Source organism: Neopelma chrysocephalum, unplaced genomic scaffold (assembly GCF_003984885.1).
Source record: "Neopelma chrysocephalum unplaced genomic scaffold, ASM398488v2 Primary Assembly neopelma1_60, whole genome shotgun sequence".
In the NCBI taxonomy this organism is placed as follows: domain Eukaryota; kingdom Metazoa; phylum Chordata; class Aves; order Passeriformes; family Pipridae; genus Neopelma; species Neopelma chrysocephalum.
This window is the reverse complement of record NW_020897715.1, coordinates 1,467,931-1,495,814: the sequence shown is the minus strand read 5'-3', so window position 1 is coordinate 1,495,814 and position 27,884 is coordinate 1,467,931. Positions and strand designations below refer to the sequence as shown.

At 39.4% G+C, this 27,884-nt stretch overlaps 1 protein-coding gene across 1 annotated transcript; it reads right to left on the bottom strand.

The window, feature by feature from the left end:
- CHODL (chondrolectin) lies at positions 1-27,532 on the bottom strand. The gene is made up of 7 exons (XM_027681548.1): positions 27,442-27,532; positions 11,759-12,071; positions 10,885-11,042; positions 6,740-6,787; positions 6,277-6,360; positions 4,593-4,695; positions 1-541 (listed from the first exon to the last, which is right to left on the bottom strand). Exons 1-7 carry the CDS (start codon positions 27,530-27,532, stop codon positions 457-459), a joined length of 882 nt encoding a protein of 293 aa, XP_027537349.1. The 3' UTR covers positions 1-456.
- Between the last annotated feature and the right edge of the window lie 352 nt (positions 27,533-27,884).

The window sequence follows — 27,884 nt, the reverse complement described above, 5'->3', positions numbered from 1 at the left end:
GTATCAAACTTTTATGCAAAGATAAATAATTGTTACACTGTAAAATTGTCAGTTCCATTTACAGTACATCGACTAGGTTACAATGCATGAGAGACTAAAGAAAACAAAGAGGGTTTGTTTAACTACAAACAGTCTTAAAACTGATATACATTGTGGATAGTTCCCCATAAAAACTTCAAATGCTCTCTTCATTTCATTGCTCACAACTAGCTAACTTACATCTCTTAGCAAAATAAACACATACCCTTTATTTAGCATGGCATATTTTGTTGCTGAATTAATAAACAAACGTTATATAAAAATGATCTGAACATTTGCCTCAAGGGGGAGCTTACAGTTCATTCTTGTAGATCCTTTGCATTTTCAAGCCATTCCAAGCTAATGTTCTTTGACGACATTATAAATACAGCCTCACTGCAAAATGTTATTTTTGCATTCTTTTCAGTCAGTAAATCATTATACCTCCATGCTACTGTCCTTCCTAGGCGTCTTTGAAATCCATAGTGTGGACTGGTTCGGACTGGTTTTTGTTCTTCCTTTACTGAAAAATAAAAATATAAACTGTTTTCAGTGCCACATGTGCCTTTGCAGCCCTGATTCAGGTTTGTGATCAGACCTGATAGTTTCACTCCCATATTTGAAGGGCACAACACAAAGTTGTGTTGCTTTCACAGAGGAGGTTTCTCATCACAGTGGCACCACCTTGGTGGGTTTAGGTAAGCAACTGTTACCAAAGTTACCAGACCACCCTGCTTAGCAGTGCTACTCCCAGGAACTGTGATAACTTGGTCCATATTTCATTCATTTTGGTTTTGTTTTGTTTTTTTTTTTCCAGTTCCCATTTAACCACACCTCCTCTTACTGAATGGTCTTTTCAGGGATAGGTGTGGACACAGTTTGACCAGGGTTGGCGGGAGCTGAGTGCTTCCCTTGTAGTGGGGACCAGACACACACACCCACCCCTCAGCCCTGCCCAAGGGGCTCAGGGTACAGCCCACCCACCCCAGGGGAGGTACCCCAACCCTGCCCACGTGCACCCTGCACCTGCACCCCTGGGACCCCAGAACACTAATGGGTGTCAGTGCCAGAAAGCCTCTTCCCTTCAGGGCTTGACCTGGCGTCCAATGAAGTGATGGTGCATGAATCAGACTCCTAGCAATGAATGACTGGTAGAAAGCTTCACGAGGGCTGGTTTTCCTTCAATTGTGGTTTGTTGGGGGAATAAAACTGGTTCCAAAAGTAGGTGGTCTACAATATTTAAAAAAAGTGTTCACTCTAGTTTTTACAGGGAGCATGCACCACCTTCCCTCACGTACACTGGCAGGTAACAGTGCACTGCAGTCTACTGGAAAGATAAGCCACTTCATGAGCCACTGCAGCTGCATTTCAATCAAAATGCTTTACTCTCTGGCTAGAATATTTCACACTGACAGGTTCTTTTCCAATTAAGTAATTACCAGAGGAGGAGAAGTAGCCCTACATTACTCTGTAAGCTGGAAACTTCAAGAGTCCCAACAGTCCTACACATTCAGTTTTCTGAATTTTCAGCTTACTCCTTTCCTGGTTTGTAAAAGCAAGCAAGTCTGAGTTGATTTAAAATGTGCTTTGAGGTAGCTGAAAGGTACAGTAGTTTTAGTCCCTCCAGACTTACCTCTGTAGTCCTACAAAGCAATGCATTATGTACCTGAGCCCATTGGAGTGATTGAAAAGACTCCCATTGGCTTCAGTGGACTTTAGATCAGGCCACAATGCTATAAACAAAGCAATTGCAATGAATCAAGGAGCTTCAGCACTCCTTTCTTAAAGAGACTGATTCCCTACTTCCTTCCAGATTAATACAGCAAATGCAGGCATTTTTGGTAAATTAATGATGAAATGCTTTGAATGGAGAGTCCTTGCCACACAGCAGGAACAATTTCTAAATACCTTGGATCAGAACTTGAGCTGTATAAAAGGAGCTTATCTTCAGCAAACCTACGCTGATTTTCACCAGCTACACATCTGGTTCAGGAAATATATTTTAGTAAGAAAGGTAAGGAAGATGCAATAAATAGCTTGAGCATATTGCTGTTTTGACCATCAAATGCAATCATAGAAACTGAGAAATATACCAGGTTGGAATTTAAACTTTCTGCAAGGCATTCAGATGATAATGGAGATGGGTCTTTGAAGCAGTTTCTCCTTGCTTCCCTGGAAGAAATGAAAGGGAGAGCATCTAAGCATGAATGAGCTGATCAGTTCTGCCAGCTACAGGGATGAGGTTTTGTTTTCCTTGTTAGTACCCTTTAAGAGCCCAATGCCAGGCAAAATTAGTCATGACCTTTCAAGCTAGGCATGTCCTGGTTGGCCATGGATTGTGGGTTTCAGAGGAAAGGTCACCATGTTGTGGAAGCCTAAAAAAGAATGAGAAGTCAGGTTCATGTGGAAAGTTGGGGATCCCTCCTTCCCCAGCAGGACAGAATCCCTTTCCTAAAGCTCTACAGTGTCCAGATGATCAGTTCAAGTGTCTCTTTTTTTAATTTGCCTTTTGCCCAAGAACTGCACATTTGTAATGAAACAAAATGATTTGCAAGGTGGAAATACGTGGAAAAATAATTGAAAATAGATGGGGAAATATTTTTTTAAAAACAAAGTTCTGTTTCAATAGATAAAGAAAATACCTTGTTCTTGGTGATAGCTTTTTAATTAAAGTAATTTTTAAAAATTGGTGTAATTTCCTAAATTAAAAGTTTTGATGAAACCCAAATGAACATTCCGGGAGGAAAAAAAAAATCCCACAAACAAAAAGCCAAAACTGCTATTTTGATTCAAAAATCACTTTCTCACTGATTTTTGTATCATTTAGTCTATCAAACTAATCAGCTAACAGAAAAGGGACAATCTTCCAAGGTGAATTTCCAGTATCTGTGTCATGCAATTTTGAAGTCTTGGAAGTTCAGATGAATTACTTCTGGATGAACTGCTATAGCATCAAAGGCCTGATCAAAGCCCACTGAAGTCAACACCACTAATTCCATTGATTTCAGTGGGCCATGAATCTCTCATTGCTTTCCCAGGAGTATTTGAGGGCTGAAACCTTTCTGGGGGGAGAAAGACCTGCCAGGAAAGGTATGAACACATATGTCATACTTACCAGAAAATCCAGGGCTATTGTAATAAGGGTTCCAGATTTCAACTACTATAAAATTGCTGTTGTTACATACATTATTTCTTTATTACCCTTTTTGCTTTGAGCTTCCAAACTTCTGCAGCCCTAGTGCTGATGCCTGGATGTAATCTTGCACAAGCATGTATTTGCCTGTCATAAGACGTTGAAAAGTACATATTTCCCTTTTCCTTATAGGAAAGTGCATAAAAAAGAAAATCTTAATTTATGATGCAGATCTCATAATATCTTTACTTTATGATTACTTGCTTCAATGAGGCACATCACTAACAAGTACTGCAAATATCACTATAGACTCACTCATACAGACAGAAACAGGCTTCATATTTGAAAAGTTTTCTCACCTGAAACAAGGTGTTTTGGCTATTGGCAGGAAAAATTAAAGAAAAACCACAAAATAAAAATGAAGACTAAAAATAAGGAGGATTTTTTTTCTAATTTCTTAAAACAGTGATATCATATTCCTTACTGTTATTTCTGCTCTTCAAGAGGGATAACAGCTTGTGAATCTGTTTATTACTCTTGATATTTTACTAAAATAGCAATTATCTATTTCAGTTTAAACCTTTCTGGATTACATTGCCTTGAGAGCACTTTCTGAAAAAAAGGATGAAAAGGATCCTGTAAAAAAGTTTCAGAAATATTAGTTCAGAAAAAAAAAAATGTTGTCATATCTTAATGTATCATACTTTAAGAAAAATTAAAAGTCCAAAGAATTTTAAGGCATGAATCAAAACTTATCCTGTTTCATAGACTGAAATGTTTCCTCTTTGCATAATAATTCATCTGTTTGACACTGCATCTATGTACAAATATCTGTTTACTTTATGCATTTTCTTTAGCAGATACACGACATACAAAGGATGTCACCCTGGTGTGTGGCTCAAAGCACAGGTTTGCTCTTTGTTTTCAATTTCTCTGCTCCAGTGATCCATCTGTTGCTTGTAGGGCATGTGCAGTGAAACAGCATTAAACAGCTGCTGGCCCTTAGGTTTATCCTTGGAAAAAACTGCACTTTAAGACAGAAGGTGAGGCAAGTCCTTGAGTTCACCCTGTATTTGTAAGGACCCCACTATTCCTTCCTACAGCCCAGATGCTGTAGGTGGTTATCGTGATGGAAGAGGTGAGATAGAAGTGCTGACAACAGCTCAGCCTACCAAATGGTCTGCAGAGATACCTTTTTCATAAAGACATGAAGTCCTAACAGCAATGTACTTTGAGACCTGGAATTATTTCAGCATGTTGTGGAAAAGCCCAAAGGTGAATGTTCAGCTGTAACAGCTGTAAACTACTTGGATTTTAGCAGATGAAAAGATGCTTATTTGCATATTTGGGGACAGATGTAAGCAGTCTTTCAGCATGAATAGCTTGCCAATGGAAATATGAATTCTGCATTTTAAGACCATTATGGATGAATATATTTTACCTTTTATGAAGCATCTGGAAACAGCAAGTCCCAAAAGCCACCAGTATCAACAGCAGTAGTGGTATAGTGGGTATTACAACATAAATTAGATTCGGAATTATACCTACAAGACAAAAGCTCTCATTAATGTCTCCCATGCTGAAAATACTCTTAACCATGTGAGCAAAAATCTGGAGTAAAATATCAGAAATACATTAACTTACTCAAAAGAACACTTATACATTCCTTCTATAGGAAGAGCTCCAAAGAGATAACTCAGCAGTATCAATAAAACGGCATTTACTGAGTGATGTGCAAGATATATTAAGGTCTTAAATTCTGACATTTTCCGATTTTGTATTTGAAAATTCAAGTATTTTAACAGAGTACATTTCACAGCCTATTATTTTTACAGTCTACACAATCTGTAGACTCAGTTGCCCTTGTATGTTGGATTCCCATCCATGCAGGACCACAGGAGGAGCAAGCCTGGCTCATCTCCTCTTTCCCCTTAAAAGACAGATATGCACTGTTCTTGACTAGTCAGGAGAGCTAAAGGTGCTCTCCTGCAGGTCCCTGGACAAAAGGAGTGGGAAATGGTAAAAGCTGAGACTGTTATCTGTCTACAATAAAGGATGTGGTCTGCAACTTCCAGAAGGGTCTGACTGGTTTTCAGTAATTATATACCCATGTTCTATACCAGCGTAAGTTTAATGTACAAAGTGTGGAGAGTTTCTTACCCATCTCTTTTGAAAATATTTTTCACTAGCAAAAATAAATGTGAATGTTCAGGTTGGCTTTGTTTAGGAGTTTTAAACAGTCTTTGCATAGTTTCTGTAAGTGGTATTATTGATTTTAAAACACAGTTCATCAATATATCAAATCCTCTGGAGTTACAAACAACGGAAATATCAGTTAGGAAGCTGATTCAAATGCAGATAACCAGTGTGGAAACAGAGCACCAACTTTCGATAATCCCATGGTACAATCCTGTAAAATCCAGAATTGCTCCTTGGAGATGTTCAGTTCCTTGAACTAAGGCTGTACTACATATTTTCACAAACCTCAAGACTCCATTCAGGACATAAATTGCTAAATGAAGTAGCTGGGGCACTACAGGAAGCACCCAGGCAGTAGGTATCCATTTCCAAAACACCAAGTCTCATTTCTGCTAGAAATCTCAGCAAAGCACTCAACTCCTCTAAGCATGTGGTATTCCTTAAAACACAGGGTACCTGGAGCTATGGCACAGTGCTTATTCTGTAGATAACTGGAGAATTCATGTCATGTCTGTTAGGAAAGATTCATTTGTGCCTGTTTTTTTAATGAGTCAAAGGTATCAGATATAACCCATACGTCTCAGGGAGGAGATGGAGAGAGGCAAGGCACTGGTTACCACAGCCTAGAAGGAGATGCTCCACAGCTGGGTGAGCACTGGTGAAATCCTACATCTCAGGAGAAACAGTGTAGATTGTAGATTCAGATCAAAGTTTTAGGAGACAAGGAAATTATTTGTTTCCACAGTTACAAAGAAGAATGACTAAAACTCTTTACATGTTACTCAAATGTATACATTTTCAGGGCAGTTCCTGTGGAAACAGACTGCTTCCTCCCATTGACAAATTAATATTTAACAGTTTCCATTATTAACAGAGTCCACTGTTAATATTTTTACCAGAACACTAAATTCATATGAACACATTACCTGTTTCAGTAGCAATAATGTGATACTGATCTTCTGGTTTGCTTGTGTCATAAGGATTTCCTGCTGGCACTGTTGGAATAGTATCTGAAAAGGATATCAGATATCTTAGGAAAACAGTGAGTAAAAAATATGGCTGTTATGTTGTTAAATAAATTAATAGTAATTACATCTTAATTTATATTGGAAAAATGAAAGTTTTTATGACTGACTGAACTGCTGGATATATACATGTAAACAGGATTTTATTACAAAATTGGAATTACATCTGGAACAAGAATTACGAGCAGCGCTATTCTGAATAGCCATATATTCGTAGCTATTGCTCTCTAAAGGATTCATTTCTCCTATGTTCCAGTTTTAAAGTGTGCCTGTTAAACTTAAATAACTTTGGAGGGTTTTGTAAGCTATCCCCATAATTCTGTATTTACCTCTGCAAATCAGTTTAATGTTTAAAATTTCTTACCGTAATCTGGCTCCGCTCTGTCTCCTAATTCTTTTTCTAAGACATAATCTGTTAAATCAATATTTGAAATCAATTGTTGAAGAATTAAATATGTGTACAATAAAACAGATGTTTTCATTATTTTGCATGCAGTATCATAGAAATAGATACATTTCCCCCAAACAGTAATTGCTTAACTCTTCAGCATTTCATCTTCTTAAAAAAGACTATTTGAAAACTAGCCTCAAATCACTTCTACTTCATACTTTTTGCTCCTTAGAAAAGGGCTATAGTTTACTCTAGTTCCAACTCTTGGTGGCCACTGCTAGATTACTGAATAAACCACTAAACATCTTAATTTCCTTTGCTCAATAAAACTCCTAACACCCTCAAAGTTTTATTTGTGCAGACAATCCTAAAACAATACAAAAAACTAAGTGTTCTTGATTAGCACTTCAATCTTATCCACATTTTCAAAATAATGCATACAGAATATTGGCTACGAAACAAAACAAAGCAGCACAAGTTTGTGAGGTTAGATGCCAGTTTCATGTAGTTTGGGTTTGCATCAGGCAGCCCTAAAATCCAAATCATGGGGAGTGGCTTCTAATAAATCTCATAAGGAACTGAAATCACTAAAAGAGGAATGATATCTTACTTGTAACGCACCAGAAACTGGAGGACAAATTCACGGCTTTGAGCTGCATTGCAGAGGCCTGTAAATTTACTTATGGTTACTGTTATAACTAAAAGTTCACAAAGATTACAGAATTAATTACCTCATATAGAGGAAGGAGTGGAATCTGCATGACTGAACACCATTCCTTTATCATAAGATTATACTAACTTAATAGTGCTATGAGCCTGCAATTCTGAGTGTCTTGATAAACACAAACTGCTGGGAGAAATCAAAGCAGCAATAAAGCCTACTAGAAAAAGGCAATTATTTCACCTACTCTGACAAAAAATAGCTACATCTGACCATATATAAAGAAAGATAGCAAAACACCCCAAAGAACTGAGTTCTGTCCCTAGACAGCAGAAGAGCAGTTTTTAATTTGATTGCATAATCAAACATACAGGAGCTGGGCAGAAACTAAATGCGGTTGCAATTACCAACCTATAATTAAATTTAGGATTGCTGAATGATCAATACGATCTAAAGCCAGTAAATGCTGTCAAGGAAAGCACTATAAAAAGGGCTTACAAAAACAAAAGTGACCACCAGAAATGTGGTTGCTGCTTGATCAAGACTGCCTAATGAGCACTGCCCTGAACTTGCTGCTGATACAATTAGATTCAACTTCATCACAGTCACCTACAACCTGTTTTGGCCTGTGACTGGTATCCTACACCATATACACCATAAAGACAGAAAAATTGTGGAGAAACAACATATTTGGATAACAAATGGAAATTCAATATGCATGTGGAGCTTGAATACTCCTGCTAAAATGGATGTATTTTGTATTGTAAATAGCTGACGTTGAAGCTTTTACGGTGATTTGGGGGGAAAAAAAGGTCATTTGTAAGATCTCAGTTTGAGATGGCAAATGTAATTTTCTTACAAACATTGAGGTACTTTCTTCAGGCAGTGAAAGAAATGTCATATACCTATTTATATACATTTATGCATCCACTCCTTTCCTCCATGTGACAGAAAAATGCATTTCTGGAGAATAGTCTGGTTTGCTAAAGAGCACAATTCCAAGAGCTTGAAAAATAAATAGCTACAATTCAGTAGTACTGTATTTAGCTGCACAACAATGTCAGTCCTAACAATTATCTACCTACATATTATTTGCCTTATATGCCTCATTATACACTAGTAACCTATTTCTACATGGTGAAAGGAATATAAATGCATTTTCATTGTTAAGCAATTTCACTGTTATCACTTTGTTTTCTGCCAATCCAAAACACCTGGCATTTTTTCCAATGGTGAAAGCAATAGAAAAAACAATTCTTTATCACATCTCAACAAGAATGGTAAGTAGTTCACTATTAGAGAATCATTATTTCACTTCAATTTGTTTTTTTTAAGGACATGAAATATACTTGAAATTGAACCTTTTTAATCAAATGTGAACTTTCTGACATAAAAATGTTATTTTAATGATATAAAATCTTTTTATTCTCTTATAAATAATTGTGCTCGGTTGTAAAAGTGATAAAAATGTAAATGTCACTTTTCCTTGAAGGGCTTATGATATATAATGATCATCATAAACTAATAACTTTAAAAGCAGAAACAGATTTTGAGGGTGGGGCTAAAATATGTGGGTATACCAAGCCTTCCAAATATTTAATATTTGCTTCCAATATCAATTGTCATTAATATATTCATTAAGAGACTAGAGAGTGAAAAAGCTATCTCCCAAAGTCAGAGGAATAAAATGAATCTCTACAGACAGACAGATCTGTAAAGAGAGAGTGATTATGGTTTGATGGTGAGCATCAAGAAAACAGAAAACCACAGAATGAGGTAGGACAAATAGGTGTTAAGAGTAGGATTTCACAGAATCACAGAATGGCTTGGGTTGGAAGGAACCTTAAAGATCATCTCATTCCAGGGACCAGGTTGCTCAGAGCTCCATCCAACCTGGCCTTCAACACTTCCAGGGATGGGACATCCACAGCTTCTCTGGGAAACCTGTGCCAGAGCCTCACCACCTTCAAAGCAAAGAACTGGCTGCTAATTTCTAATCTAAACCCACTCTCAGTTTGAAGCCATTCCCCCCATCCTATCACTACAGGTCCATGTAAATAGTCTCTCTCCATCTTTCCTGTAGGCTCCTTTCAGGTACTGCAAGGTCACAATTAGATCATTCCAGACCTTTCTCTTTTCCAGACTGAACAATCCCAGTTCTCTCAGCCTTTCCTCATAGCAGAGGTGCTCCAGCCCTCTGATCATCTTGGTGGCCCTCTTCTGGACTTGCTCCAACAGGTCCATGTCCTTCCTGGGTTGGGGACCCCAGAGCTGGAGGCAGCACTGCAGGTGGGGTCTCACCAGAGCAGAGCAGAGAGGCAGAATCCCCTCCCTCCCCTGCTGCCCACACTGCTTTGGATGCAGCCCAGGACACGGGGGGTTTCTGGGCTCCCAGTGCACATGGCTGGGTCATGTCCAGCCTCTCACCCACCAGCACCCCCAAGTCCTTCTCAGCAGGGCTGCTCTGGATCTGTTCATCCCCCAGACTGGATTCATACTGGAGGTTGCCCCAACCCAGTTGCAGCACCTTGGACTTGGCCTTTTTAAATCTCATGCCATTCCCACTGGTCCACTTTTCAAGCTTTTATTAATTAATTAATGAAATTAATGCATAATTTCATATGCATTCTGACTTTTGGCTTTAGTTTTTGAGAAACAGACACAGCACAGATTATTTGAAAATATTTGTATGATCCTGCTGCAAACCATGGTTTCATTTACTGTAAGTACCACCAAGAGTAGAAAGTGTTACAGGTTCAAACTTGAAAGTTTATTTTTCACGTCTTTTCTGGTTTGCATGATGTTCTAGTTTATAGTTCATGTTTCCTCTACTGACATATACAGAACTTATGTCATGTCTGGAAGTACAGCCAAATTGCCTAAGATCTGGCTTTTTCTGTCACCATCTTCACTAGCATCCATCTGCTTTTCATATCTGAAGTTTACATGCATGAATGCAGAATTTTTTTCCTACTGTTCTGGACTTCATTCTTCAAGCCAAAACATTTTGAAACAGCCATCACAAATAACTTAATATAAAATGGTGGGTCTACAACTACAAGGACAGTATTTTTTCCAGTAGGACCAAGAGATGTCTTGGTCATTTTACTTGATAGTGAGCAAGGAAAGTAGAAAATGGCCACTTAAAACACTTTGTGGAGAATAAAATAGTCAGGGAATGAATTAAATCAAAGCAAACCTGGTAGTGTATGATAGTGAAGACAACGTTGAAAACATTCTTATTAGATACAAGCAGGTTTATTTAAATTTATTACAAATTTATTAAAATAAATAATTATTATTGACATATTACATTCCTGTTAATGCCAGCTCAGCACACACCAAAGGAACCAGTACCATAGGCCACAAGACACTTGCAGATTCCCTCACAAAACTGAGGCAATTCTTTTTCTAAGGTAACGTCCCACCTGCGAAATATAACTTTAGTTTCACCTACCTGGGGCGTATTTGCAGATAAAATTGTGCTTCATGTTGCATCTATCATCATTCCATTGATAAAGGTATGGCCCTCCCAGCCCAGGGTTTGCAGTTGGCTGATGATACATCACCACACAGGCTTCACTTCCACAGGAAGGCTCATCTGTATACCAATTTCTAGTGGTACACACAAAGACAAGCTTCAACTTTTGGAGGTAAGGTTCATCAGGGTGCTAAAAAGAGTTTACTTCAATGAAGACACATCAACCCCAACACTCCCATCCTCAAAGATATGCTGCACTTCTCACAGCTTCTCAGTGAAAAGAGTTTAAGTCCCAAGCTCCACATCTCTGGATCTTAAAATTCTGATGAGTCAAAACACCTCTGCAGAAATAAAATCCTACTGCTCTGCTTTCCTGACTATTTGACTTTTAACTGTCCCTTTGTCCTGAGTTCTGTGAGTTGCTGCTACTCTGTCCTTTGGCTTAATCAGGAAATGAAAGGCTTTTCAAAAAGGGTAGGAACAGAAAAATTCACGCTAACTAATATGCATTAATTTACTTAGTGGCTGGCTCCCTGACTTGAGGTGGCCAGAGTCTTACAGAATTTGCCTGCCTGCTATCAGGCTATACCCTAAAGATCCTGTGTGTGGTAGAACAACCTCCAAAAGCCATAAAGAGACAAACTCATTAGATGGGAGCAAGCCACATTATGCCACCCTTTCATAGCTTCAGATTCAAAACCTCAGCTCCCCTTTATGTGGAGAAGTTAAGGAGGGACACTAGTAACTTCATGGGCCAATAAGTCTTCAAGCTTCTTTCTAGAGTACTTGGCTTGCTGGGCATTTCAATCCCCATTTCTTTCCACGGAACCTTCTCAATAAGCAGACTTACCTGAAGGGTGAAATACTTCCATCAGCCCACTGGTAGAGGTCGGGGCAAACACTTGACGTGGCCAGTCCATCGCCACTCCTCCAGAGCCCGATCCAGAAATCACCATCAGAAATCCCGGAGCCTGATTTAGTGAGGTTTTGTAACATGTTTTCTATCAGTTGCTGCTCAGCTTCGCTTTCCAAGCTCAGTAAAGCCCCACCATCCATCTCACAAGCTTGGCGGGCCTCCTGAAAGCCCACGCGTCTAGACAAGTCCTGGAAATAGGCTAACTTGTAACATGAACGCTTGAAGGCACCATAGCACACCTTTTGACCTGAAAAATAAAAACATGAGAGTGTTTAGGGTACAGTAATGAATGGCAAAACTGCCAAAAAAAAAATAGAGCACATGATGCATATGCTGTTGGAGGCCAGGAGATTTTTTTCCCCTGTCTGAAAGGATTCATGGGGATACACTGGCACCACTGAAATACTTCGCTCTAATTTAAATTGCAAATATTGCACAGTTCATGGGAATCTATGGCTTTCTTCCCAAGGCCCGTGAAACTCTCCAAAACACTGAAGATTCCCACTAACTTCTAGAAAAATACTCCCTACTCTAATGACTGTACCATCAGGCCACTCTGTTAAAGCCAAGATCTGTTTGGAGGGTATTTTCTTAACTATTTCATACTCATGGACCAACTCCACTTTTATTTTGCAATCAAAGCTATTTGATTTTAAAAAAATGTTTAAAATTCTCCATTTTAGAGGCAAGAAGCAGCTAGCAGTTTTTGAATCCTGCTATATAACCCTGAGAGGCTGTATTCACAAGGAACTCGTGATGTGAAGCTACTCTTCACTATAATGTGACTACAACATGTAAGGGTGTGTGGAAGGAGAGTATCTGCTTCCTTAGGGTATCTGGTCAATGAATTTTTTGGTGCAAAAAGGAATAATAATAAAAGGAACCAAATACACAAACACAGACTTGACAGGAAAATGTAATGGAGAAAAACAAGAAGGAAATAAAGAAAACTTGTCAGGCACACAAATTGGTGAGCTATCAAGAAACTGCAGGGAAACAAGACTTTGCAACTTGATAAGGATGTTGAGGGGACTACGTAATCTCATGAGGTATCAGGCAGGGTTAGGGAATGGGAAGGAACAAAAGGGGAGAAGCTGAGGAGAAGGAGGGGACTTTGTTCATGTTAACATGGGTGATGCACTGGGGTGCTGTCAAAGGCAGCATCTTGCCTGTGTCAATCTGTGTGACAGCCGTGTCCTGCCTGCACAGCACTGGAATATCTGCTTGGCTTTCCGACTGGTTGAACCATCAAGGGCAAAAGCTGCAGCCACATCCTTCAGCTCAGAGAGAAGCCCTGGGTACCAGGGTGGGCACCAGCAGCCAGGCAGGAGGGGGTCCAGGGACTGGAGGTGCTAGAGGAGGTGGCCACTCTCTAAACATGCTTTGCAACACCCAACAGAAACTCCAGATATTAACAGATATCTCAATGCAATCCAGATCTCACAAAGAAACCCTGTGATGCTTTCAGAAAGCACTAGATCTACTGCATTCACACCACTTTTCCTTTGCCCTTCAGAGTTATGTCTGTGGAAAGAATCAAAAGCCAAATGAAGAAACAATACTTATTCCTTCCAGTTCTGTGGCTGAGAAAGACACATGCCTTTTTCCAGAAAAGGAAAAATAATTATCTTCCATTATTGAGATTCTCTAGAGATTATATACCAAGATGAGAAATTAACACACTCCCATATCAGCTGCAACTGAACTCCAGTATGTTCATTTCAGGACAGGAGAAGGCTTCTAAATATAACCATCTTTTAGAAAAAAAAAATCAATTTTTTCCAGTATGGAAATTTATCATTTAAAAAGAAAAGCGGGAGAGGTTATTTTGATAAGTAAAAATTACTGAAGGATACCAAAGCAATTAAAACTGTGAGACATTATCTAGATTGTTTAGAAATCAACAAATTTCATAATTTGACTGGATAATTTGGCAAGAATATTATTTGATTGTATCATGTCAGGTTTACATTAGAAAATTTTGTGTTTAGTCCCATTCTTAAGCAAACCCTTTGGCTTTACCTTTGAACAGGATTTATTCCATTTTGCATTAAAAAAAACCCACTGTAATTTGTCAGTGGAAAACAGCAACATCATCCTATAAATTAAGTTGTACCATAACTTTTTAAGCCAGTGTTTTTCTAAACACAAAGAACAAACATAGAAGTAAACAGAAAAGCCTAAAAGCTAATTCATTCATCTTGCTTTAGTATTGTTTCATTTTTTTTTATTAAATAAGTAGCATAATTCCCATAACAGATTGCAAACAGCACAAGAGCTGACTGAAGACTTCTCTGTATTTGCAGAGTGGACAATTTCCAGAATTTGTACAGAATAAGCAGACTGTATCAAAGCTGTATTAATAATGCAACATAAAAACAGGAATAGGTCTTGACTTTTAGCTAAATCGGAAAATAACTCTTATTTTTGGGGATCATTTTTGTTGTGGAAAGCTAAATTACGGGGTCAGTAGGGTATTTCTATGCTTAGGTTTCTAGAGTTTCCTAAAACTCTTTCCCAAAAAAAAAAAAACCAAACCAAAACTCTGAAAACTTCTCTTTATGAAACCCTAATAAAGTTCATCTGGGAGAAGGACTGTCAGTAAGATATGTACTTTTGCAGTCTCATTCTTATTTGGCAGAGAGACTTCTGAAAATTCAGTTATTTATCAATAGTTAATCTACAAAAATAATACAAAAACTGTTCAATAAAAAGGACAAGCTTGTTCCACAGATATCCATGGAAAAATCCAGGCTCCAAGATCAGGAAGAGAGCATCTATTTGGACTTCATCTGATAACATCCTGACAATATTGTATGTCCCAATTCCTTTCCTGCCATTTCCCTTTATTCATGCAAGTTAAGAGTTTTGCTATCAATCCATGTAGTAAGAGCCACAGTCCTGGCTGGGCAATGGTGCTGAAGAACCAAAGGGCAGACCCTTAGATACAGAGGTATATAAAATAATGGGCTTCTTTCTAAGACTTCTTTGAATAGAAGAAAAAAATGTCCCTGTTATCAAAGTAAAATGATAACTCTTAACTGCTCAGAAGTGGGAAGTGCAAGAATGAAAGCTGCATGTGAAATCCCAGCTCATTCCCTTCATCTATAATACTGCAATTCAAATTTTGTTAACATGATCAATTTTCCCCAGGAGCTCTGTCCGATCAACATTTTGACCCTCACCACTGAGTGAGTGACAATGGCTTATTGCCAGAGTACACATGTGGATATAACAGCTCAAACATCCAAAGGTTAGCACTGAATCATGTGGGACACGAATCACTTACAAGGAAAAGTGACCACACCTTTCCCTCTGGCTCAAAAGTGGATTCAAAGCATCAATTCAAGACGTATATGTAAATTTAGGGAGAGTCCTTTGTTCACTGTCTTGTCTTTTTTTTATTTTCCCAGACGATTTTTAGAAAGAAGTTCTTCCATGGTTCCTTTCATGCTGTGCACATACTCCCCCTTGACACCAAGTAGTAAGTAATGAGCAAATTCAGCCATCAAAATATTCCAGTCACAGTTTCAGTCATGCAGGAATGTTCAATCTAGATGAGTGGGCTGACCACTGGAGATCTCAGTTCCCATGCTGTACCTCCCTTTCATGGGAAAATAGTTAGCTTTCCATCTATAACACACACATCCAGTCCCCTGCACGTTTCTCAGGTGGTTGAAGTGACTCCTTCCTAGCAGGACAAATGGGTCCTTGCTGGCTACCTGACCAAGCTCCTTCAGGGTATTCATCTCCAGTCAGCTGCTGCACTGAGACCCATGCTGCTTGATAGAATCATTTAGGTTGGAAAAGACCTTTAAAATCATTGGGTCATGGAGTCCTGGCAAGTGCTGTGTCTGAGCTGCTATAAGAATACCACTGTTGTTGCAGATGTTTGTGCAGTGTTAAATAACTCTAAAATCAAGTCTTACAAAATGAAGGAATTGAACAAATGAAACCCAACTCCTAAATTCCTACTCTTTCATTCGTTGCTCTCTACACCTCCGGCAAAAGAAATAACTTCCCCCTTAAAGGCTGATCATTTCTGCAAGAATATACCTCTAGAAACCAACAGAAAAAACAGCAAGGAACCAAGAAATAATTGGCACTAAGATCCATAGACCCATACAATGTGAATGAAGTATGTGAGGCAGAGTAGTAAGCTTTCTGGAAGAAGCTGTGAATTTCTCTTGTTCTAGTTAATTTAATCCCTGCATTTAGTCAGTGACCGACTCTGAATCTTTTCTTTCTTCTTTTGAAGGGACTTTGAACTAGCGCCACTGTGGCAGATAAATGTGTTAATGGAAATCTGCAGTTTTGCCTTAATAGCTGGCAAATCAGTTGACATTTCAGTGCTCTTCTCGGAACGAGCTGAGGTGTCAGGTTTTTAAGCTTCATTTTTTACCACTTTCTCTCTCTACTAATTTCTCAACTACAAAGCAGAAATAATTTTCCAGTGAAAAACGACAGAATGGACCACATTGTACAGCAGACAAGATAAGTATGGAAACATTAACTATGTGTTATTTTACCTTACACTCACATCTTTGCAGCAAGCAAGACTCCATAGTTAATTTTAAAGCAACATTTTTGTTATTTCAGCTGTATAAATTCGATTCCAATTTTTCTGTCACAATTGAATAGAAAATAGATTTGTAACCAAGACTGTTGGAATGAATCACATTAAGACACTATGCAATATGAATAGATAGAGGCAAGTTAGACATTTACAACCTTTCCAAAAGATCTGCCCTGTGATACTTGGGGGAATAAAGAAAACATGAAGGAAAACATTGTGCCACCACATGGTATCCAGAAAGAAAAAAAGAAAAGCATGTTGTTGTATTTGATCCTTCCTTCAGTGTGAGACTGAAGATCTAACTAATTTAATAATTTAATAAGACCTAAGAACTCATTCTTACTCTTTTCCCCTACAAACACCCAGGCAAATTAAGGTTTCAACCAACTCTATCTGATTATCCACAGATGTGAAAATGGAGTGCTTATATCCTTCCTTTCATGAGGTGTATCAGAAGAGCCTTCCCTCACCCAAGCAGAACAGTCCAGACCCTGGTCAGAAGCAGGAACAGAAAAAAGCAAAAGCTCCCCTGGCTTGGTGTCGTGAACCCATTCCTTACCTTTCCATCAATAATTGCTTTCTCGCCTCTTGAGGGAAGAGCATTATGTTGAAGCAACAACTGACAAAGACTTTCACTTTCTTCCACAGTTACAAAAGTGCAAGATTAGATGTCCCCAGTTTTCTTATGGGAATGTCTCCTGGTTTGTTCTTTCTACCTCTCTCGCAGACATCAGCCAGACAACACAGCTCTGGCCTTGTTCCCTCAGCTTCAGCAGCTCTGGTCACCTACTGCGGAGAACCTGAACTGGCTGGACTTCCCTCGCACTCTATCTCACCATCTCATTAGCTGATGAAAGCAAGTCTACAGTACTTGCTCTAAGAAATGCCAGCTACCATTCACAGAATCACAGAATCGACCAGGTTGGAAAAGACCTCCAAGATCATCAAGTCCAACCCTTGATCCAACAGCACCGTGGTTACCGGACCATGGCACTAAGTGCCACATCCAGTCTCACCTTAAAAACCTCCAGGGACCATGAGTCCACCACCTCCCTGGGCAGCCCATTGCAATGCCTGATTATTCTGTCTGTAAAAAATGTCTTCCTAATATCCCACCCATAAGGACCAGTTTTCATCTTTGGGTGTCAATAGCAGTTCCATAGTAGAATGTTTTGATCTCAACATTAGAACAAAGTTTTTAATTAAACTACGCATTAAAACATTTCTGGAAGGAAAAAAGTGCTCTTAGAGAAAAGGAGAAACAAGCAAATTCTTAGCTGGTATTTCAATCAATTATGTCTCCATTAAGTTTTAATAATTATGTTTCATTAGACAGAAATAATAGGTTCCTTGATTTCTGTCATGACAGAAGTTATATTGTCATGATAAAGTGTCATTTAGAAGCTAAATTGCTGATAAAATACCCAGGTCAAAGACTCCTCTTCCCTAAGAGCATCAGGATTTGTATTTACTAAATCTCCATGGACATGATGCTGATGGAGAACTCTGAAAATAAAGTGACAAAATAAAGACACAAGAACTTAAGTGATAGTAATAATGAAATAGCAAAAACAGAATTCTACGTAAATTAACTAAAATATTCCACTGGCTAGAAATATATTTCTCTGCTTGTGTTATAAAGACTAGTCTTGGTCTCAAGCTTGCATGAGCACAGTGACCTAAGGGTCTGGGTAACACTGAGCACAATTTGTTTTCACCTGTCCCTGAGTCACAGGGCATTCCATGCCAGGTCCCAGTAATGCATTTCAAATGCGGCCAGTAAGAGCCTAAAAGATATTAAATTTCCCTAATCACATTTTGGTTCAAAGCTGATGCATCTTGTCAAATGATCTTTGTATCATCCACTCAGATTTTGACTGGGTTCAGCTGATGGTCATGTTTTGCTATATTATGTTACTGCTGTTGATGTTTTACTGCATCATATTTGTGGCCATTCATTGAATTTAATTGATGATTCATATTACTTTTTTTAAAAAAATACTGTGATAACATTTCATAATTACATTCTGTCTTCATTTAGGACAAAAGCAAACTTCCATCTTCTCTCACAAAGTTTGTAACACTAAGACACGTTCTCTAGCTAAATCATTATTCAAACTACTGATGTTTTCTCAGCTAACACTTCTGAGCTGCTTAAGCAATTCTGTGTGCTCTCAAATTTGCCATTCAAATACCAGCTCCTGTACAGATCACACACCAGCCTGTAGCCATACTAATATTTCATAGCTATCTCTTCCATACCTTAGTAGGTATTTTTTCCTCCAACCCGCCTAACAACCAAGTCTGCAAAGAGACATCCATTACTGATTTATACTTCTTCTGGATTAGGGGTTATGCATAATTGTCATCATACATTTTTTCTTAAGTGATTTTTCTAATGGGAAAAATTTTCAAGGGTTCCAAGTCATTTTTAATGGCTTATATAAAATATCACAGGGCCATATTTGCCTATCTAGTAGCTGTACTTCAAGTAGATATGTGTACAGGGAGACACTTGGTATGCATCATATCAGAGTCATGAGCATGTAGACAATGTCTAAGGTGGCTTATTGGAGGCTGGCCCCAAGCTCTCAAGCAAAACTCATCTGTTAGCCAGACTTCTTACAATATATATATTGTAAGGGACTCCTATAATGGAGTGCCTTTCTTGCTAAATTCTTGGTCATTAACCCATAAAAGTTATAGATGTATAGACAGCATGTATAAAATGATCACTAAAAGGTAAATTCTTTCTATTCTTTCTCAGACACAGGCCAAATCTATCTTTAGCCGTTAACCACCCCATATCTTGTGACGTAGCAAAGACGATGCTAGAGGTCCTCAGACACCAGCCAAACAGCCTTCTCTAGGATTAATGCAAATCTTGCAAAGTGACAAAACAGGGACAAAGGAAATTTTAAGTAAAAAGAAAGTATTATACCATTCAGACAGAGTTAGTAGTTATGCAGAATATGAAATTTTATAGGAGTATTTGTCTCAGTCCAGTCCCTGTCTTCTTTATTTTCTCTTTTTTCAGTTCATTTATTGCTGAAATTGGGTTTTCAGCTGTTAACTAGTTAAGCTATTGTGTTTCTAAGCACTTTTGGGGACAAGGATTTCACTTGTTATTTCTGAATAATAACTGTCCTCAATAGACCCATAATAGCTACACTTTTACAAAACCAAGAAATCAAAAGGAGACAGTCCATTTGTAAAGGAACATTAGGCAGTGCTGATTTAAATATTAAATATTACTCATCATTAACACCTGGATTTTGCCATGTGGCTGAATACAAATGCAATTAAAATTCAATCTGATAGCTTCCCTGCATATTGCAGCAAGATTGCTGGTTGTTAAAAATACATAAATGAACACTTATGACAAGTATTGATCTAAATATTACATTTGGGGAGGTTTGTCAAAGCCTCTATGTGCTCAAAACCTGCACTCTTCTAGGTCTTGGGAAGATGCAAGCTAGGATCCCTTGTCCTGCAAAATGTTTTTCATTGTGTTGAAGAAACACTGGGAGGATTTGTCTTTCCCAGAGTAGACTAAAAGTTTGTCTGGATTTTCAAAATCAGTGTTGTGGTGTTTCAGACACAGACTTGCTCTTGATGTACTGGGAACTGGAATGAAAGCTGCCATCTTCACAAAGCAGTGATAGGTTTATTCATTCATTTCACAAAGAAAATAACATTTATTTCTTTTAGTTAGCTTCTCAATCCTGGCACACACAGCAGGGATCTCAGGCCACTGATAAAGAGGCTGTAAAGAAGTAGCTTGATGTCTAAATCTCATTAGAAGCTAATCAACACTTCACCCTCCATAACTACCCTTGCAGGAAAACATACGATTACAATTATGTAAATCAATACAAGGTAAGTGTCTTCAACTGGAAAATAAATATCCATTTTTATTAAAAGGTTTTAGTCACTGATTCAGGTCATAACTCATTATCAAAAAGAAAAAAAAAATCTATAAAGAATTTCCCAAAAAGTATTTCTTTTTTCCCCCCCACAGTCAAATCATTAAAGCCATGACAGCTTTCCTTTCTTCTAGGTGAAACATACCCTCATTTTGGCATCAGCTCTGTTTCAGATATATAACTCATCATAAATTTAAAGCATGTGATCCATTTAGCTTTTCCTGTAATAACAGTTTTCCTCTCTTCTGATCGTGTGAACTTTATAGGTATATATCACAGGGCTGATCATGGCAGACAGCCACTTACTTCTGTAAGGGGCCACTACACAGCTGTCCTGGGGGTTCACCCCAAGTGCCAACATAGCTGCTAAGACAACCACCTGCAAGTTGCCTTCTCTATTCCCATGTTAAGAAGGAATAGAGATCGATGTGAGACCTATATTTTTCCCTTGTCTGCCTTTGAGAGGTCTAGAAACACTGTCACTTGGAGCAACGCAGGCTCTTTGGCACCACCAGGCACGATGAGGACAATGCACTTTGAAACTTAGTGCTGGCATCCAGAGAGGATCAGCTTGCACTTCAACGTGGTACAATCTGCATCTGATCAACTGGCAGCAAGAAAAATGTCACCATGAGCATAGGACATGGAGCAGACCCATTTTCTTCTGCGATATATACTCCGGACCTCACTTTCACTAGCAATGAACTGTGTTTGTTAAAAATTACAGTTCTACCCAAAGAATAACACTCTTTGTGAGTACAAATAACTCTGTTCACTTCCATGGACACAAGCAGACCAATGATGACACCCAAGTGCCAATGGAATCTATTTGAATCTATTCAAAATAAGAGGAAAAACAGTGTGTTGGAAAGATCTACACATCTACAAGTCTGCTCCAGGATGTGGATTATTTACCCAGAACTCAAAAATACTGCTGATGCTCTTAGCAGCATTTTTACTTTATTTTCCTTTTTTCTTAAAAGTCCTATAAACACCCACTAATATAATAAATTTTTTTATATACCATTGCCTGAAGGCACACCAAGTGTTCCATCGTGTCAACTGTTATATAAAAAACAGCACAAATACTCACAAGATGGGCCCAAGGAAGCTGTGGCTGCCCCATCCCTGGAAGTGTTCAAGGCCTGGTTGGATGGGACTCTGAGCAACCTGGTCTAATGGAAGGTGTCCCTGTCCATGGTAGGGGTGTTGGAACAAGATGATCTTTAAGGTCTCTTCCAACCCAGGTCATCCTGTGGTTCAAATTAAGTCCCTTCATCAATAGTTTTCTGTGAAGTCAAATCCAGATCAGATTTCCCAGAAACTTTAAAGACAGACATAGCAGCTAAGAAGTTGTTGACATGTTGTGGAATAGACATGACAAGAACTGTCTGAATGGCTTAAGTATAATGTGTTCCAGCCTAGGGGAGTAGGGAATAGTAATACTCTCCTGTCCCAAAACAGTAGGCATTTTCACAAATACCCAATTTTATATAAATCAGTATGTTCCCTCTACAGGTTTCCTCCTAAGCATAAATTTAAGCACTTCTGAGAATCTCTGCTGATGGCTTCTTATTTTTGCCTCTCGAAGGAAATAGTTCATAAATCTTTAGTCATAGAATATCCCTCAGTTGAAAGGGACCCTCAAGGATCATCAGGTCCCACTCCTAGCCCTGCACAGGATACCCCAAGAATCACACAATGTGCCTGAGATTGATGTCCAAATGCTTCTTGAGCTGTGGCAGAACTGGTGTTGTGACCACTTCCCTGGGAAACCTGTTCCAGTGCCCAACCACCACCTGGGTGAAAAACGTTTTCCTAATATACAACCTAAATCTCCCATGGTCAATAAATATGTCCTATGCCAATTAAATTAATAAAAAGAGGAGAAAAGAGAAAACTTCCCAATTATTTTTCAGAGCAAGCATCATCCATTCTCACCCTTTTTCAGTAAAATTACAATGGATGCAAAATTACATTAATTTCCTTGATTTATGGACTCAAGAGTTTCCTGGTGTGGAACACCCTACATGCATCTCAGTACAAGAGTGTAGAGTGCCTTCTTTTTGCAGCAGTTCCACAATTAAGACAAATCAACAGGCAAGTCCTTGCTCATTCACATTCTCCTAAGAAACTGGGAAAGGCCAATCCACATGGAATCTTAGAATTGGTACTACAATTGAAACTACAATAAAATAAGAGAAAAATAGTCAAATAGAGATAAAGCATGACAGGTTAGTTCTCATTACATGTATACACATACATTGCTGTAGGGGAAGAAACTGTTGAGACACGGAGTGGGATTCATCTCCCCAAACTTTAGTTATTCCCAATGTACCTGTCCACATCTAAGCTGGCTCACTGACCTCACTGTGTAGACAACTGAATGAAATAGGCATTTTTAGGGTCTATCTGTGGTATTTTCAAGATCTAAAGCAAAATGAAACTAATCCCACCCTAAAAATACCATTTTTATCCTTCACCCATAAAGTGAACCTAGAGTCATTAGCTGGAGCTACTTTGATTTAGTTGCAGCTACATTTAGATTTAGTTGCAGCTACATTTAGATTTAGTTGTAGCCCTGCCAACTCTTTAGTTAGGACTCATTATTTCTTAAGATTGCTTGGAACTGAAGGTCCTCCTGTCTGTCAGTGGTGGGAGTAGGGACTGCCTCAGCAAGAGTCTCAATTTCCAACTCGTGAGTGACAGGTATGAGTATGGGATTAGAGTGCAGCAATTACTATCAAATCATTGTTTCGTCTTACTTATTTTACATTAGTACTGTACAGTCTTTTCTGATGCAGAGATTTCTAAAGAGAAAGCCATTATGAGAATTAGTTTCAGAAAAATAGTGCTGTATAGAGAGCCTTCATGAACCAAAGCAAATTCTCCTGCAAACATCTTATAATCAACAAGTTTGATCTACACAGGATCAGACCTGAACTACACAGAATTAAAGGGAAGGTACAGAACATGAGTTCAACAAGGAAAGAGACTTTTTTTGCACCGGGATGCTGTACTGGGGCAGCACACCAGCCTTGTCTCACTTGGAGCAAGAAAAGCCATGTGAAAGAAAAACAAACTATCCGTACTGTTCCACCACAGCTCCCTCCATGGTAAGAATTTCCTCTTGGGCTCTTCAGACAAGTGGAGCTCTGGGGCTTGACAATCATGAGTTTGAGAATTGCAATGCCTTCCTCTATTTTTGAACAAGATGCTGTGAGGGAAAAGTTGCATTCCTGGAAAAGTTGCATGCTCACCTGAGGCACAGCACTAGAAATTTCCATCACTCCCCTTAGCCCCTGAGCAGAACTACAATCTTGCCAACCTGCATGGCTCTCCCTCATAAGCAGGGTTAAGCTTAACAGGGTTGATCCAGGGGACATCACCTCTAATACTGAAATCTGACTCCTAAAACTGGTTCAAGTAGTCTGGTATTTCTACTCTGCTTTATAAGGACTCATCCCCCATCACACATCTCCCATTATCAAAATCATATTCTCATTCCACAAGGTATTGTGGAATTTCTTGCTGACGAGCAAGGTGTGTTTAATAGAAATATGTATTATATCCAAGAGTCATCACATCATTTCCCTTTAAGAGCCCAGATCATTGATTTGCCTCCAAAAAGACATTGCTCAGAATAGGTGGATAAGAAAAGGAATTGATAAAGAACTCCAGGGGGATTAAATGCTCAGCTTCTCCTGCACTTCTCCAAGTACCAGGTTTAATGAGTACTGAGACCTAAAACTGAGCAAAAAGATGTTGTCCTATGTGGGCATGCGTGTGCATTAAAAGCTTTTCTAGTATGGAGCTGAATGCTGGGTATTTACAATAAAATGTGTTCAATACACACCTGTTGCACATGTATCCTGTAGACAAGACAGGCAGTGGGTTTTTTCAGGTTATACTTTCAAATTCTAAGCTACAAGTGTATATTAAAATGAACTGTTCATGAAAAAAAAAAAAACCACAACTTTACAGTAGAAGGTTTCGTCTACAGAAAATATTTAACAGTTTGACAGACAAAACTGTAATAAGCAGGCCAAGCCAATTCAACTAAATTAAACCCTTTTCAGAAAGGGTCTATTCAATTCAGTACCCATGAAGATACTTCTTCGATTATCTTACTTTGCAGTACTTTATGCACAACTCAAATCTGATCATAAGCTGTGTGAATGAGCATATCCACTTCCTTAAAGGCATCTAAAGCAAATAAGTCTATACTTTAGGGGCAATTCTTGTGCTTTCATAACCCACTAAATGTTTTTCCTCATTTAGTGTTTTATATAACCAAATACTGCTACACCAAAACAGATACATACTGCTTTAAAATACTGCATCACTCTTTAATCTGCCATTGATGCATAGCCATAGCAAACAGCAAAATTTAAAAAGCCATAGAAATACAAGTAGACAGCAAACAGCAGTCATTAAACTATAACATCTATGATTAATACATAGGCTGTTAAATGATTAGTAATAAGATTAGCTTGCATCTCTCCTGCCCAATAGATACTTAAAGTAATTGCATCTTTGCAAACTGCATTATCATCACTTCATGTTCTTTATGATGTCATGGGACAGCAAGGCAGACTCAGCACTTTCTCCTGAGACTGCTTGGATTTTTTTTTTCTTCAAGAATCAATTCTCTGGCAACACTAGATAGCCTGATATGGAGGCTGTGAGCACTGCTCACAAACCATCTGTCTAACTACACTAAAAATTACAAAACATTTGTATTACTGCTCTTCAAAACTTCCCAAATCAAAGATGACAAAGAAATAACACCTGAATATGAACTATTTGATGCTAGCAATAGTTTTAATTATATCCCAGGAAAATGAACATACTTGGAAAGAGTAGCAAAAACCCTTTACTTAAGGAAATGTCATTTTGAAAAGGCAGGCCCTTTCTTCTCTGCCCTTTTGACACTGTGGTCAAAATGGTTGCAAATTTTAAATTATTGCTAGGTTTGGTGCAAATGTACTGCAGTAAATGGGACTCTTTCCACAAGGTCCAACCAGCACTCAAGCCAGTTTCACAAACAGCTTCTATGTGAGTGGTAGGAATTATATATTTATTTGGAATGAGAACAGTGACACTTCCAATCATTCAAGATTATTTATCATAACTGAAACATGAATTAGCAATTTCTCAGGAACTGAGGTCTATTTAAGATATAGACTTATTAATTCAAACAAACTTGTTTAAGCCCAAATTGTTGGTTCTTCTACAAGAGAGAAATAAGCTAGATGGCAGTCAGGTGGACAGCACACACTGCCCAATTATTCAATAGCACTATTTCTTGTCTGAAAAAGTGTCAACTACTACTAGTACTAGACCTATCCCTGAGCATGTACCAGGATAGGGGTGTGGTCCTTGAGAGAAGAGAAGAAAAGAAGAAATAAAATAAAAAAAGAGTTCTTCTGTCAGTATATCAGAGTATCTGACAGAAGCATAATAAATATTTGGCTGTTATTTAACTAATGAATACAACTTCAGCTAATAAACTAACAGCATATAAATGGTTCTTCTGTAAGTGTCTTCAAATCCTTCCCTGTATTCTACCAGCCAAGTATTAGCTGCATAATACATTGACATGAGGCTCATTATATGCTTTGAAATGTTTCAGGGAAATATAGGGCAGAGCCTGTATTCTTTCAAAGCCCCAAAACCTTTTATGCATCTATGAACAATTTGACTAAGCAGTACACACATATTGTATATCATTTTTAAAAGCTGGACCTCTACTCAGTTTGCTGCATCTCAAACACAGAAGCTTCAGCTAGAAGATTAAGGGACTGAGTTTCCTCTGTCACACATGGACTCCAGCAGTGAGACTACTAATGCAAAATACATCTCATCGATGATTAATCTTCACTATTCCTTAAAAATCAGCTGTTATATAGGATTCATATAAATTGTTATACAAAGGGCTTTGATGTATCATATCAGTCAGTACAATTCACATTATAATGGAGGTAGATGAAGTATTTCAGGGTACTCTTCAGGCAAGCAAGCTTTGTCAAAGTGTTGGAAGTACTATTACTTAGCTATTGTTTCCTGAAGATATTGTTTCACCAAAAGCCCAACAGCACCTCTCAGTTCTGCACATGAACATGTTTCAAATAAAACATGATCAAAATGATCAGTGACTGCACTCTATCAGCAACTAAGAAAGTTATCCAAATTCAGAGATCAAATGTCTCCCACAAAAAACTGCAAGAAGTTTTCTTGACATGCTATTATTACAGCCTCTGAAACAATGGTATACAAATAATATGCATTGTTCTGGAATCAGTTCATAAAGAGAAGTGATTCTACCTGCATATACAAACATTTACACAACTTGTTAACAAGCACAGTCGACCATGTACATCTTTGTTTCCAGGAAAATGCATGTATGTGCTGCACATGTAACATGCCCCCGAGAGCCTCTTAGCTTTAGCTTGGAGGGTCTGAGCCAAAGTACAATCAAAAATAGACTTTTCATTAAATTTAGCAGCTTCTGAGCATATGCACCCGTACACTGGAAACACAGTGTGAGCTTACAGATCTTAAATTAAACCTAAGAGAGATTTCTGAAGTACTGTCTTCCTTTCTGCTCTGAGAGTTGTGGACGCACCTATACGTAATAAAACTATTTATGCCACCTGCTCTTGGAAGTTTGCTTTTTCCTCCTGACAACATTACAAACAAAGAAGAAATATCGCTGTACAGACGCCAACACAACTCAACCCACAGCTGTTCCTCGGGAAGACGCTGCAGCGAGCACACGCTCGATCTTTTTTAAAGAACTCGGACGGAGCCGGAGCGCGCCCGCAATCAGCCAGCTCCAACAACACGGGGCAGGAACTGACTCCAGGCTGCCGCGGGAGCCTGCGGACCCAGACCTGGAGCTGTTCCCAGCTCTGCCGGGTGCGCAGCCCCGGGATGGCCCCGCCGGGACGGCGGCGCTCCCGCAGCGGGGCAGCAGCGCCCGGGATGCGCTTCCAGCGCTCGCCGACAACAGGCGGGTCCTTCGACCAGCGGGCTCGCTCCCGGCTCTCCCCCTCGTGCTTCCCGGTCCTGCGAGCGCTGCGCTCCCGCACCGGCCGCCGCACGGCACTCACCGCTGAGGACGCGCCCGGCGAGCGCCCCGGGCCCGCACAGCGCGGCCGCCGCCAGCACGGCCGCCAGCCCCAGCCCCGCTGCGGCCCCCATGGCGCTGCCCCGCTGCCGCTGCCGTCCGTAGAAGCGCTCGGGGCTGGGGATGCCCGCCGGAGGGGCAGGTCCGCACGCCCAACTGCGCCGCTACCCGCCACCGCCTCCACTCCGCCCGCCGCCCTGCCTTTATCTGCTCCCCTCGCCCAGGGACCGCCCCCGCACCGCCCCCAGACCCAGACCCTGCCCCAGACCCTTCCCCAGCCAAAGCCCCTCCAGCCATAGCCCCTTCCCCAGCCCCCCTATCTACAGCCCCAGCCCCGCCCCAGCCCCCCTATCTACAGCCCCAGCCCCTGCCCCAGCCCCATTCCCTCCTGCCCCATCCCTGTCCGCCGGAGCGGTACCCAGAGCG